This window comes from Sceloporus occidentalis, unplaced genomic scaffold, assembly GCF_023333645.1.
Source record: "Sceloporus occidentalis isolate IW3139 unplaced genomic scaffold, rSceOcc1.0.p SCAF_136, whole genome shotgun sequence".
Classification (NCBI taxonomy): domain Eukaryota; kingdom Metazoa; phylum Chordata; class Lepidosauria; order Squamata; family Phrynosomatidae; genus Sceloporus; species Sceloporus occidentalis.
The window spans coordinates 1,676,125-1,690,837 of record NW_028317116.1 but is presented as its reverse complement, the minus strand read 5'-3'; the positions used below and the strand labels follow the sequence as shown (position 1 = coordinate 1,690,837).

The window sequence follows — 14,713 nt, the reverse complement described above, 5'->3', positions numbered from 1 at the left end:
TTTACAGTGCTGTTAAAGAGCCGTGGCACACGCAACAAACATTTCTTCACCCTCTGAGTGCCCAGAGAGATTGGCTTGCGGCCTCCCCTGGCACTCAAAGAGTTAAACAATGCCTACAAGCTGTTCCATTTAGGAATAGACAGCCGCTATCACTGACGCAACTTGCTTAATCCCAAAGCTGTCTGTTCTACTGCATAGCCCCTTATTTGCTGACAAGGACACGCGTGTAACATGTACAGAATTTGACACCCGTTCATGTAACAGACCGAAGGTTGGCTCAGCCGTCGCTTTGCTGAACAGTGATACAAAGTTACGATAAAGCATCCCCTGGAATCAACATTAACCTTGTTTCTATACGAGACCTGAACCTGAACCCGACACTTTCATGACCAACGTCCTTTGTTTTGTTTTTTCTTGTTTTTTTTTTTCTTTTGGTTTTTGTAGGGTAGACATTATCATTTTCACAGAAAATTTGCTTAATATCCCAGAGCGGAAGGAGCGAGGGCTACTCTCTCTTCACTGGTACTTGTCTGTAAAGTTTTCTGGGAAGACGCCTTTATGTTGTTCAAAATCCTTATTCTGGAGCCAATCATCTTCTTTAATCCCCATTAACCAACCGTCGTCCTGGGAGAAAAGAGATGGTGAGAAACTGAAATCCATGCTCCCATGTAGCTGAATTTAAGGGTTAATGTACAAGTACACATTGACTACAACTCTGGCAGGCTATTCACTAAAGTGCAAGTGCTTATGAGTTGGCTGTGCCTCCTCTTTGTGCTCCCCATCCCCTCTGAGATGGATGAACTTAAGTCAAGCCTGGTCAGTCAAGTTACCCTTAACTAACCACTCAACTTCTTTGTGAATAGACCCAAAAGTTCAGTCAATTGAAGAGAGAGAGAGAGAAGGAGAGAGAGAGAGAGAGAGAAGGAGGAGAGAGAGAGAGAAGGAGAGAGAGAGAGAGGAGAGAGGAGGAGAGAGAGAAGGAGAGAGAGAGAGAGATAGATTGGAGATATTTGGTTTCACTTCATGGGAGCTGAGATGAGTGGCAGCCTGTGGCAGAGCCAGCATTATATGATCAATTTCCAATCTTGAACCCCCCCCCCCCGTACAAATGCTGCCTGAGCAAATCAGCAACAATTCTGGTTTTCAAAAGCAATCTCAGTAATTAAGACATTTTCATTTAGTGCAGCTCTCTCTAAAGAGTGACCATTACTATCAGATTAACCGTTACAGTATAAAGCGTTACAGTATTAAGCGGGGGACAGTCCACGCCATCGTAGGGCTTACCTGCTCCTCTGGGTTATCAAATGTGGTCACTAGCACCACTTCGCCCGATTTCAAGTTCAATTCATCATTATCGGTTGCGGCATAATCGTGCAGAGCCTTCACCTGTAAGAAACGCAAAGAAACAAAAAGTCAAAAACAGTAGAATAAATTCCACGCGCTATGCGGCCGATCGAGCCTAAATCGATATGCGTGTCCCACGTCAACACGTGGTTTGTGTCTTCAGTAACACGCGTGGTAGGTATCGTCTCCCTGCCCCGTCTGGGTTGTTGGATAATTATAATCATCACTCCCTCTTTCTGTACCTTATACAGGAATCCAGGGGGCATATCTTTTTTGGGTGGGCTGCTCTCCAGGGTACCGTTTACGGTGGCGGAAAATGTTTCCACCACAACAGCAGGAAGTGAGCTTTGAGGCTGCTGGGGGGGGGAAAAAAAAAGTAAAATAATAATAAAGTCCGATAACCGCGTCACCTTCAAGACCCAAATCACTGAATTGATGAAGAGGAATCAAATGTTCCGTAACAGAAAGTTACCATTATGGGGGACAGAGTTTGGCAAGTACGCCAACTCCGGAAGTGGTTTATAAACATCACAATGTAGCGATTCCGTGGTAAACATGGCCCTGGGGGACTCATACTGCAGGGATCCAGGTCAATTACCGGAGTTTTATTGGGGACAGGAGTGAGTTGGGTGCCCCCTGGGAACGTTATAAGCCCCACAAACCCAAGAAACCCTCGTCTTACAGCAGTCGTATCGTTCTCGGTCGCGGTTGATTCGGGTTGAGCTACGGGCTCCTTCTTTTCTTGTTCAGTTTTGGCAGCAGGAGCTGGCGGTTCCGGCTGTAATATGGAGCAAAATGCCAATTAGCGACTGCGTCTCGCTCCAGGAAAGCGGCCAACAGAAGGCACCAGGAGACGGCATCTCAGCCAACAGAAGAAAACACAACCTCCACCAAAGCCTGGAATTCACAAGGTTTCCATCACCGGAGTATTAGATTTTTTTTTTACTGGCACAGGACAGGCAGACGGCACAGAGCCGGCTTCCCGATTCCAGCGTCTGAAGTTTTTATTCAGGAGCAGAATCCTCGTACATAAATTATAACAAAGTAACAAAAAGTCGTTGAATAAACGGCTGCGTTCGGATGATTCTGTCCGATGATTGTTCCGATAAACGGCTGCCTCGATCTACCATATTAATGATCTTTTTTTGTCCTCCCAAATGGTTTATTCCTTTTCTGGATCAATGATTGATGTAACAATGTATCTAGACCTATAGAGACAGAGCAGGCAACGAGCGCACGAGATACAGACACAAACTACAGAGACAGAGGCTAATAAGTGCTGGGGTCACTAAAAAAAACCATTGTTTGGTAAATTAGTGATTATTTGCTAATAACTTGAGAGTGATTTGTGATTGGCTGTACAGAGACGACTTGTCAAAAGATGATTATTATGACACAAAGCATAGCTGCCAACAGTCACAAATTTGTCTGGACAGTTCCCAGAAGAGGGCTTTTGATATTATTAGGGACTGCTGGCAGCTTGGCTTGGATGGCGCCCAAATGGGACACTGCGAAGGTGGGACGAGACGTGGAGACAAAGCTTTCTCATCGCAGCATCATGACTGACCGTGGAATGAGAGAGGTTGCTCAGTATGGAGAAAATGGCACCTGGTTCAACAACAGGTCGACAGCCACAATGTCCTGGCATGAAGGCCGTAATGAGGATGGGTTTTGAGCCAAGGATGAAATGACCGGAATCCACTTACTTGGGCAGACTCTGCCTGGGTGGGCTGAGAGGACCAGTCCACCACAAACGCGTTATCACCGCCAAACTGGTCCACATTGCCAGACGTGCTCTTGTCAGGCTGGACGCCGGCGCGAGGGGTTAAAAGGAATGGGGGAAAAAAGAGAAGGGAACACCAGCAGATAAGAGACAAAAAGATCCAATAAGAACAAATCTCCCAAAAGGAAAGACTCTTCAAGAACGAACATTAATGGTTCTAGAACGCGATCTATCCGTATCGATGAGTCTCTGGCAGGAGAAACGAAGGGGACCTCCAGCTGGAATTCAGCCACAACCGGCGGCTTTACGGTGACCGTTCTGTTATACAACGTCTCTCAACCCGCATTTCATGAATCCCTTTGGAGATGTCAGACGTTTACTAAATATGGTTTAATGGAGGGGGGGTACCAGGCTGGGGACAGCAGAATTTAGGGTACTTGGTAAAACGTTCTGGAACGATGCAGAACGCATACAAAGTTTCGCAGCAACCATAAACTCTACCGAGACCAATAACTGATGCCCTGTATAATGTATAGTTAAATCAGCGAGCCAGACCCTGTATAATGTATAGTTAAATCAGCGAGCCAGCCCCCTGTATAAATGTATACATTATACGGGGCCAGCTCAGCCTTTTCCTGCAGAAGAAGCTCCCCGGGGTCGGCAAAAGTTTTTAGTAAATTAACCCCATATAAAGCAGGTTATTTTGTGTGTTTCAGGTGGATCTAGATGCCGTGAATCCGCACACAAGCCAACAGTTTCACTGATTGAGACCGACAACCCTGGGCTCCCTCGGACATTCAGGGACTTGCATTTACCGGGACGCCGGCCAAACCGAGGAACCGAGGCTAATACGCATTTGGCGAGGTGCGCTCTTTAATTTACCCGGGTGAGCGGAGAATTGTAGACGGCACTCGCTGAATTACCGCGGAAACTTCCCTAATTCCTGCAAATTGTGATTAATAAACAGATAATATCCAATTACGTTGTTTCAGCAGACAGGGGTCTGAGCCGAGCTGCCCGAAAAACCTATTAAGAGTTAATCGGGTGCGTTCAACCCTTTTGCGTGGCAATAGAAGGAGCCACATGTCCTGCAGGGCTGAGAAGGGCTCAGGGGCCACATAATAGCTTGTGGCCCCTGTCCTAGTGGTAATTCGCCCCTTCTCGAAAAATAAAAAAATAAGGAATGGAAATTGGGGTCTGCCACCTAAACAGCATTAAACTATTCTAATCTGTAAGACATAGACATGTATGATAGATAAATATCGGACGGATAGATAGATAGATAGATAGATAGATAGATAGATAGATAGATAGATAGATAGATAGAAAAATAGTCCAGCATTGCTACTCTGAACGCAAAGGTGTCAATCAACATCGTCTGACCTAACCTCATGCCTTTCTGTTATCTACAGAGTGACCCACAGCATAAGGACTATATATATATATATATATTAGTATGTGTTTTTTATGTTATATATATAAATAAATGTGTTTTTAAGAAAACAGTGAGTGATATAAACAGCAGAAACGATGGAAATCTTACCTCCCACATATCCCAAGGCAGAGACTAATCAGGTTAACGTGCGGCAGGAATAGAGGAGAACAAGCAGATATTTACATCGTGTTTCAATGTATCAAAAAATGGTTACATCCACAGAATACAGAAACGATGCGTTTTGATTACAGGGAGATGTCGTCGATGTCTTGGCCCAGAAGAGGTTAACTATTGAGAACTGATATTATTGTTTTATATGGCGCCACCATATTCCGCAGCGCTCATTTTTGACTATCTATTGAAAGCTTAACCCTTTTGGTGCCAGGGAGTGTGGTCATACAGAACGATGCCCAGGTCTGTGAAGACTCGTAGGACTCTACGTTACTGGCTGCCGGCCGTCACTCTGGAGCAGTTGGTATCGATGATTCTGGGCCTGACGTGTGCCTTCCTAGTATCAAAAGCTGGTACTATGTTACTATGCCTGATTATGTTCAAGTAGACATTACCCTTACTCGTATGCCTCCTACTGTACAGAGCCCCCACTGCCTGAATCTAGACCTTGGATCAGACATAAGTGCCCCGGATCTTTAATATAGATGGCGTATCTTGACCTCCCGTACCTGTCTGGACATAGGCATGGCATAAAACAAGCTGTGGTGGGGCCCCTATGCACATGCCTACTTTACAAAACATAGGAACCCGAACCTTTAGTTCATATTATTTATACGTTGAAACCCAGGATAAGGTTGCAATTTATTTAGTACAAGTCTCATGGTTCCAAAAATATTAAATATTGAAATTGTTGCAAGCTCTGCAATCTCACATTGGGAAGATTACTTCTAAAGCAAAGCCAGGGTATCCTTCCTAACCTCCGAAATCTGTTGGCTATCTATATGGGACACGAGAATTGGGAACGTGTTTTCCTGGGCAGGGACAGCATGGCAGTAAAGGGTCCAGGAAAACTGAGAATCAACCAACCTGTGCTGGTACCCTGCGTACCCCGAAGAGGGTTCAGGTTTCAGGGGATCAAAATCCAGATCCAGTAAGCTGGGCTCCGCGGTCTGAGGCCACACAGCCTCAAACTTGGCAGCAGTAAAGGAAAGAGATTGAGGGAAGGTTAGATACAACACACCGGTCAAATGGATGAGCGTCCATGACAATGTTTCTGGGTGATTGAGGGGAAACAAGCATGGCTCGTGCCCCACGTCAGGTCTCTCCTAATTGTCTTCTGCTCGCTGGTTTCCACTGCGGACAATGGTTACGCAATGAACAAACAGAGCGATCATACAGGAGTCCGGGAACACCACGGTCAGCGGCAAAGTGGAGAGGGTGGGAAGGCGGACTGCTCCTTGCTTTGAAGAACACTTTTTACATTTCCTTTGTGGTCGCGAGGGGCACCTAAAACATAATATTTCTGGATCCTAAAGCAGCCTCCGTACTTCTGTTCTTTGTTCTATAATTTACTTTCTTAGACTTTTAGGAAATGCAGACAGAGAACAATAGACGAGGTACATTTTCTAGAACAGCGACCAGGTATTTGTGCGGACGTGTTACTCGACCATTTTGTTGGGCATGCATTCCAGACTATGGGTTGCCAGCCAATACCGGACCATCCCCCCCCCCCCCCATACACTCTATAAACTATGGTCATGTAAACCCACGTGATACAATGTTTAACGGAGCTGAAACAATTTAGAGCGTAAGGGTCAGCTTGGTGTCCCTAAAGTTTTTCCAAACATGGTGGTTTCTGGATGCCAGACTTTGAAGACAATATGGAAGACCCCTGGAGTTACTGTGAAAAGCTGTTTATTTCAGCTGCTTCTACAGTAACTACCAAGAAAGACACGAAGACCAGAAAAGTTTCCCTTTCTGACATGTAGCCCGTGCCATGAAGACCGGAGCTGCCACGTGACGTATGCGTCACGCTTCTCATCATGCATCAGCCGAGACTGCAGCGGAACCAACGGTAGAAGTTGAGATTCCATCACAAAACCTATGAGAACTTGAATTATTTGTAAAAACACAAATCGTGTAAAGCACATCGAGTCACGTCACAAATACACAATTATTCCGAAGGCAAAGATGTGGATCATCCGGACAATTTCCTGGACCTCTGAGTGCAGTCTCCGATTTAATGCCATTACATATCTGATGAGCCATTAGGTACCCCGTTTCTGTCTTTACAAAAGACCCCAATAACCCGTTACATAGGAAAAAGCGTATAAACAATATATCAGCCAGCCAGGGAGCATGCACCAAGCTACGGACACAGCATGCGCGGGAAGGAAACCCAGGATGGTCCCACAGACAATGGCTTCTCCGAAACTCCTAAATAACGCAAGTCAGAAGCGAATGAGCCGCAGGTTTATCTCTTCTAATAAACATTTATAAACACCGTCTAATTTAACACAAAACGCTACATGAACCCTGCTTTACTGGGTTTCCAAGGAGCCAAAGTCTGAAGATAAAAAAAGAGACAGAGGGGGTAAAAACGTCTTTTGGAGGTGTCACTTTCTAGGATAAATAAGACCAGATACTGGGCAGTGATAGACTAATCAATAACTCTCATTTAGTGGAGTCTTATCTGGTGCATGCGCAGGGTTTGTGATCTAGGAGGTCACAAAGCTGGTTAAAGAGAAACTCCCAACATTTTTCTGTAGGAACCATATTTTTATGGTCAGTAGGTACCTGGCAATACGTCCCTCGGTAGGTTTTAGTAACTTGAAGTATAAGACAGCTGAGGGTCACCTTTCCGAGCCGGATTTCGGACACTAAGGGCCAGTGCTAACGCGAGGAGAAGTCAGCCGAGCCATACGTCAAGCTATTATTGCCACAATGTCTTGCGTAAGGACATTTGTTGGCGTTGGCCACGTTTTAATCTCCAAGGGGCTTCCAGGTCATGAGATCGAGTCTCCCAAATAGTAGAAGATCATGATGACTACTCCTATAAACCATAGAAATCAATTACAACGTTACTATTTATGGGACTTCTTGTGGCAAATATCACAACCATAGGAAAATAAACGTATATTGGGAGTTCCCCTTTAAGGCATTCGCCCCGTCTAGAAGAAATCTTATTATCAAGGGGGGGGGATACTGTATCAATTACGGCTTCTAGGATAATGAAGTATTTTACCAAACTCTGTTCAATTGATTCCTTTTATTCAACTCAGATTTCTAATCTCTGAAGTCTTGCTTCTCCCGGACTGCTTTTGCTATTCAGTCCTCATTTTTAAGATCAATAACAATGTATCAAGAGAAAAGGCCTGATGGAAAATCCATTGCTTCATCTCTTTAATTCGCCCATCGTTCATGTTTACCGCTCAATCCATAACGAATAGAAGGAACCATTGATCAGATGTTGACATGCGGACGTTAATCCACCGCGAGGTGTGACGCATTCCGAGAGGGACCGAGACCGTTTGGCCGGTCACCTCGAGACAGCCTGCCCTGATCTCTGGTCTGATTTGCAAGTGACACCTTCACGTATTTTGGTCGTGCGAGTGTTAGTGAGCTGGAGCGAGGAGGAAAAACAGACAGCGGCTTCTAACCTGCGAGGGGGTGGTCACACTTATTTCGGGCACAAAATTGTCATCAAACAGGCCGATGATATTTTCCTGCTTGAGGTCCTTTGACGGCGTGTGTTTTGGTGGCGGTGGGACGGGTGGGCCTTTCCTCAGCTACATGCAAGTAAAATAACACCAAGAAGGCCATCCAAACAATTACCGGCCCCCCCCAAGAAAAAACAAAACAAAAAAAAATACGGGAACATGTTAGCATAACGTAGACACAGGGACCCCGAGGATCAATCACATGACGTCACCGGTTATATTTCACTGCAACAACGGAGAATCCATGTGCAAATAAAGAGTACCGTTATCGTACAGAACACGGAACAAAGACAGGGTGGGCAGCCTGGGACACGGGGGGGGGGGGCAAAATAAGCAGGGGGGGTAAAAAGCAGCTGAACGCTATACATCGGTAATAAAGCTGTTCTTCGCTCAATGCAAAAGGGAGATCATTTTTTTTCCCCCCACTGGAGCGCCAGAGGATAAGCGAGATGCGTCACTCCTCCCTCTGGCATGAAAGGGTTAACCGACATTAAATCAGTTTAGATACACACGATCTGGGCTTATAATTTAGCAACATTACATTGTTTCGAGTTCTTTCTCAATGTGTGATACTACGTAGCTGCCAGCAGGGGGCGGTGTTGGTTTGGTTTTCTAACACAATCAATTTTAATATAATATTCGTAGATTTTATTAAAGTTTAAATATCTAAAATATTCATAGACCCCCTTTATGCATGACTTTTTCTTATCACATTCAAATAATACTTAATGTGCTCTATAAAATATATATACGATAAGCCTTTCTCCTGCAGGTGTGAAGCTAGAATACCTGAGAAGGCGATTTGGACACCTCCGCAGACGGTGCATCTACAAAGAATGACGCCGTTGCAGGTGCTTCTTCCTCGGGTTCGTGGTTGACGGTCTTGGTTTCGGTGGCTGAAGGCGGAGGTCCGTCAGGCGGAGGGGACGGACTCTTATTCACCTTCACGGAACTGGTGTCGCTGGGGATAGAAGAGAGGATGTTTAATTCCATCCTGTTTAAATGAAGTCCATCAGAAATTAATTTTTATTGTTATTATACCCCTTTTTAGCTGGTTAGAGTTTTGAAAAATACAATTTTGGAACTAATTTTACTTTAAACACAAATCTGGACTATATTTTAGGAAGTTTATAAAAACATAATATGTAAGGTGTTCTAATTATACAATTCAGACGAACATCTTATATATCTTTGGGCGCCTACTGACTTCCCACGGGGCTTATTGCCACCCTGACCTTACGTGTTTGCTTTGCTGACGACACATACGTGTGTAATAGAAGAGCCACGCAGGCGACTCAGCAGCTACAGGAGATGCTACGGACCAAGGACAAGCTGGAAGAGAGTCCTCCATAAATGTCTCACATCGCCCACAGGGAACATTCCACCAGTCTAGGCTTCTTTGTCCTCTCCATCCTACAGCCTTTCCTCTATCCCCACAGCAGCCACACTTCCATCGCCCTCCCTCTCAGCTTTTTTTCCTCCATACTTCTGGGAAAATAACATTTGAAGAACCTTCTCCATCTAGAAGAGGTGGTCCCATTCCCTGGTGGTCTTTTTATGAGAGCACAGATCTCTTTCTAAGAGTAAAGCACTAAATTCTTGACTAACTGAGACAAACACATCCATCCATCCATCCATCAAAAAATAAATAAATGTGTAATATAATTTATTAAATAATAGTTACTCTATTTTTTACATTTTTTGTACAATATTTAATATCCAACTAGTGTTGATTTAAAAAATAATAAAATGGTTGAAAACAAAACATTTAAGTTTTGAAATAATTCTGTATGAAAGTCACAAAGGATATGGCATTTAAAAAAAAAAAAAAAAAAAAAAAAACAACAACATCCGGCATGCAAGTTAAATGTATCCAAAGGTTAAACTGTGTTAGAAAGAAACCTCTTCATGCATAAACTTAATTGATAACCTATGTTATCTCCACAGGTTAAGTTTAGTAAAACTGAAAACCCAATTAATTTTTTTTACCAGCAAAGAATTTTAATGTAAAAAAAAAGTGTATTAATGTTAGTGATGTAATAACGAGCAGCTAGATCACAAAATGGGTATCCTGACAAAACAAACAAAAAATATCTTGCAAATATGCGTTTTACTTCCCAACTTAAATACAACCTTAAAAAATAAAAGAAAAAGGGACCTTAAAGACTAAAAAGGTTTTTAGTGGTTTTGTAATATAAAAAAACCAAATAAACTTTATCGACAAATCTTTTTCCTACTACTATAATTTTTTTCTATAATCAATCTTTACGGAGGTATATAAAGAATGGTTCATTCATTAACAGGAACCTAATGTTATTATTGTGTTTTTAACAGACTGGGGGAAGCGCATTTCCTCTGCACTCTCCACTTCCTGTACTGTCTTACAGCAGTATTCTGCTCTGGAAGGCAGCTGTGCAATGGATTATTCTTCCCCCTTGCAGATAAAATTTTTATCTACAATGAAAAGTAATTATTTGTAAATATAACAAAGATAAACTTGAAATGTTGCCGACGTATATGCAATAGAATATATAATACAATAGAACAAGAAAAAAACAAAAGGTTAATTGGACATGCGCAGACAAAACCTGGAGCACACACTCGGGAATCGCTGGTACAATCACACCCTTGGTTAAACCATGATGCATTTAATTCACTACCTGCTCCTTTTTATCCTCAGTCTGGAGAACAAGTTTGCTTTCTTTCTGTTGGGGTCGTTAGGGTAGAAATGGTTATCGGTGAAGAAAAGGAAGGCTTTAGGAAAACGAGAAAGAAACCCCCAGTCCTGCTAAGGGACGGCCTTGGCTTTTAAGCAACAAACGCCGACGACACAACTAAAGCATGATAAATAATTTAACCCTCGTGAGTTTGAGATGTTCCCAGAGATAATGAGAAATGAAACGCTGTATACTAAAAATACAAAATAAAGTTCTTATTTGTCAGCAGGGTGATGCGTAGGAAAAAAATCTGCATTTTAAAGGCCACAGTGGCCCCCGAGGACAGCTCTTCTTGGTGGTGACATTAAAGTTATTTAAAAAGAGAAAATCAGGTTTAACCTCTTAAATACAATAGCAATCGAAGAGTTTGGTCGGCGACCAGCTGGTTGAGTTTCAGTAAGTTTTATACATTCGAGCGCCACCAGAACTCCTAAATGATCCAGAAGTTTCTGAAGGACCAAGATCCTTTAGTTGGACCATTTAACGCAGAAGGACCTTTGTGGGTTGCCCAAAAACGTCATGGCCAAGGCCGGCCGGGGGGGGGGGGCAACAGATATGGGGCTTTGGCTACACTTACTACAAAAGTTGGCTAGTAAAACATACAGGTTGTAAACAGACAGGACGTGGCAGTAATGGGGGGTCCGCGATGGCGTGGATTACAGGGCAGTTGGCCGAACCCCGTGGAGATGCCCCCAACTCTCACCTTGGCTGAGCTTTCACTGGCGTGAAGGCGTTTGATGACTGTTTTCCTTGTTGCTGTTCCAGAGTCACCATCACATCATTAAGGTTTTGATGCAGCTGCAAAATTATTATTTTTTTTTTTTTTTAAAAAGGTCAAAAAAACAGAACTTTCAGCATCTCTGCTACATTTAAATAGAGGCTGTGAGATAGAATTATCTCAGAAATAAGATATTTGTTACATAAAGCCGTCCTACAGAACAAATTCTGCAATAATCAGGAAGAGCCCACACCCCGACGACACACAATCATTGTGAAATTATTTTGGGAGTTTTCTACTTGGCCCAAAATTTGTTTTGTGTTTTTTTTTGTAGTTTCTATGACTGCAAGAAAAAAAAAAAAATAATATCTCTAATTTCATGTGGGAGGTAAAGGCTCCTCAGACAATCAAATTCTAACAATAAACACCGGAAGTTCAACACATTCAATTTGCATGTTAAAGATGTTCATGAATAGATTTGGGGTAAAGTTATACTTTATTAACAAAAAGGAGAAGTTATGATTTATGAGGCTCTTTTTAGGAACTGGTGTGAAAAATGCTAGGAAGTGCGCAAAAAAACTGTTTATGCAAAAAAAAAAATTTTTAAAAAAAGCTCAAAAGCTTCTGAAAATGTTTTAGAATTTTTTGAAATTCCGATTTCCTTTTTGTCTTAAAAAAAATTATACAGATCGAAAGAAGGGAAAGTTAGCTTAGTGTCCAATTCTTCAAACTAACGTTGAAAAGTGAAGAAGGGGAGAAGGAAAAGTGAAGAAGGAGAGAAGGAAAAGTGAAGAAGGGGAGAAGGAGAGAAGGAAAAGTGAAGAAGGGGAGAAGGAGAGAAGGAAAAGTGAAGAAGGGGAGAAGGGAAGAAGGAGAATTGTGTCAGATTTGTCTAAAAAGTAACAAACCAAAAATGAAAAAAAGACACAAAAATCCTTGTTTTGATGTCCGCGTCTTACCTTCCCCATTTCTTTGTGGAAGTTTTCTTCAAGCCCCGCAATGCTCTGGAATGTGTTGACATAGAAACCAACACGGCTACCAAAACACAAGAAATATTATTCGTTAATTCCCATCAAACCCGGCCTCGATATCGATCAACGAACTCAAGAGCCACTAACCAACACTCGTAATCCTCGTAAACGAAAAACATGACAAGGGTGTCTGCGGAACAGAGGGACTGGACAAAATGAACAAGGGCACTTGGGAGGGATGATCTACCTGTTCCATAAGGAGGGCAGCTCTTCCTGCAGATCCACGTTCATCTCCTCAAACACTTTCTGGGCTTTGACGAGCTCTTCCTCGGCCTGAGCAGAGATAGGGAACACGTGACATTTTGGCACAGCGTATAAGGAGTATGTTCCAGCGTCTAAGAACACGCTTATTACACGGCTAGGAACGCAACAAAAACATTCTTCTGGAAAGTAGACTTGTGCATTTGGATTCATCCGAAAACAAGGAGGGACCTCGATGAGACAAACGAAAAACGAAGCAGAGAGCCCGAAATTTTCCTTTCTTTCACTCACACTCACTCTCTAATGCAAACAGATTTGAGAAGAAAGGGAGGTGCAGAAAACGTTTCCCTTTCTCCATGAATCTGTCTCCATTATTCTGGCCTAATCACAAGAACGGAGTCACGGGCCGGCCTCTCTCACGTTCTCATGGAGAAGCCGATGAAAGAAGACGACACAGGGAGAAGCGGACGAAGACAGATGAGTGAATGAGAGTGCGAGAGAATGAATGGGGGGGGAGTGACAAAGAATTTTGTTTCCTGATGCAAAAAGCTCTCAGAATTTCGTCCGAACCTAAAGGGCAGGAAACGAAATTCGTTGTTGGTTTCAAAATTCATATTTCATGATATTCTAAAGAGTATTTTTCAACTACCTTTGTATTAGTCTGGCACTTTTGGAATATATGATTGGTTAGTATATAATAATGCATAAAAGTGATGCAATCGCCATGGAAACGGTTTTACGGAATAGCTTCGACATTATCGAAAAATTCAAAAAAAAACAGCAACTTTTGCGCAAAGTTTGGGTCTGTCAATCACACATTTAGTATACATTTATGTTAGATATACAGTTAGGTTAGTCAGACACATTCGCAGCCTTCAGTCTCGCAGGTGGTCGGCGGCCACGTAGCCTCTGGAAGGAGAAACGGGCTGTAAAATGTAGGATTTGGGAAAACTAACAGATCGGCTTTAATTTGCGGATGTGCGGTTATCTGTCTGGTTCGGGGCGTTAAATATCTCAGTAACTCTTCATTGGATGGAAATTCCAAAGCGCCGCAGCCTCCTTCTTGAAATTCCGCTGGCAGCGACGCCTGGGAGCCGAGGAGGACGCCGACTACTCGTGGGAAACGGGGAAGAATTCCCAAGGCGGGGAACGGACCGTCCTCCCTGCGGCTATTTATTATATCGGACAACAAGGAAACCTAACGAGGGCCGAAACAGAACTTGTTGATGTCAAGGGCGGGCTGGCATCATCTAGCCCTGGGCCAAAACATAAAGCCATTGAAAGGGGGCTACAAAGAACAGGGATCCCATAGTCGGAACATGGAAAGGATCCAGACATGATGCAAACGCTGCATTAAACCCTCGCTACTATAGGCACTTTAGTTATGAACTACAAGTTAAATACACAAAAAAATGGCTTCTGGTAATGGGATCCAATGTTCAAATAAAAGCAATAGCACCCAACCCCCCCCCAGGGTGAGGTGCATTTGTAATGGCTTGGAATCCGGACAATTTGTTACTTTGAATGATACATTTCCCTCCAATCTATTTATGAAAGTACTAAAATTTTAGATTCACCCTGACCGCAGAGACCGAAGGCTGCGCCGACACAAAGATTCAAGCCGGAAGCGCATGCACGGTTAGGGCTCAGCCAGGGTCACCTGGTTTCGGAGCAGGTTAGTTTGGGCAACCAGGTGGGCTTGTATTTTCCCCTGGCACCACTGGGGGGCAGCCTTCTCAAGCAACGACACGGGCTGCGAGCATTTCCAGGTAAAAAAAAGAACAGAGAGAAGAAAGGAAAGAAAGAGATTTGGTTTTAATATCGGCCGTTACAGAACAGGCGGTGAAGGGGGCGCTCGGGGTTATGCCGTCCT

The 14,713-nt window shown here is 43.3% G+C and overlaps 1 protein-coding gene across 1 annotated transcript in view; it reads right to left on the bottom strand.

Moving 5' to 3' along the window:
• Positions 1-516: 516 nt before the first annotated feature.
• Positions 517-14,713, bottom strand: part of LOC149281307 (myc box-dependent-interacting protein 1-like) — a 36,019-nt gene continuing 21,822 nt past the window's right edge. Inside the window, exons 7-19 of the mRNA XM_089499491.1 lie at positions 14,501-14,593; positions 12,827-12,912; positions 12,568-12,643; positions 11,594-11,688; positions 10,834-10,878; positions 8,963-9,134; positions 8,114-8,242; positions 5,541-5,644; positions 5,183-5,186; positions 3,051-3,149; positions 1,587-1,700; positions 1,285-1,386; positions 517-624 (exon numbers count right to left, since the gene is read on the bottom strand). Of these exons, the coding sequence (XP_089355617.1) occupies positions 517-624; positions 1,285-1,386; positions 1,587-1,700; positions 3,051-3,149; positions 5,183-5,186; positions 5,541-5,644; positions 8,114-8,242; positions 8,963-9,134; positions 10,834-10,878; positions 11,594-11,688; positions 12,568-12,643; positions 12,827-12,912; positions 14,501-14,593 (1,227 nt within the window). The remainder of the gene's footprint in view (positions 625-1,284; positions 1,387-1,586; positions 1,701-3,050; positions 3,150-5,182; positions 5,187-5,540; positions 5,645-8,113; positions 8,243-8,962; positions 9,135-10,833; positions 10,879-11,593; positions 11,689-12,567; positions 12,644-12,826; positions 12,913-14,500; positions 14,594-14,713) is intronic.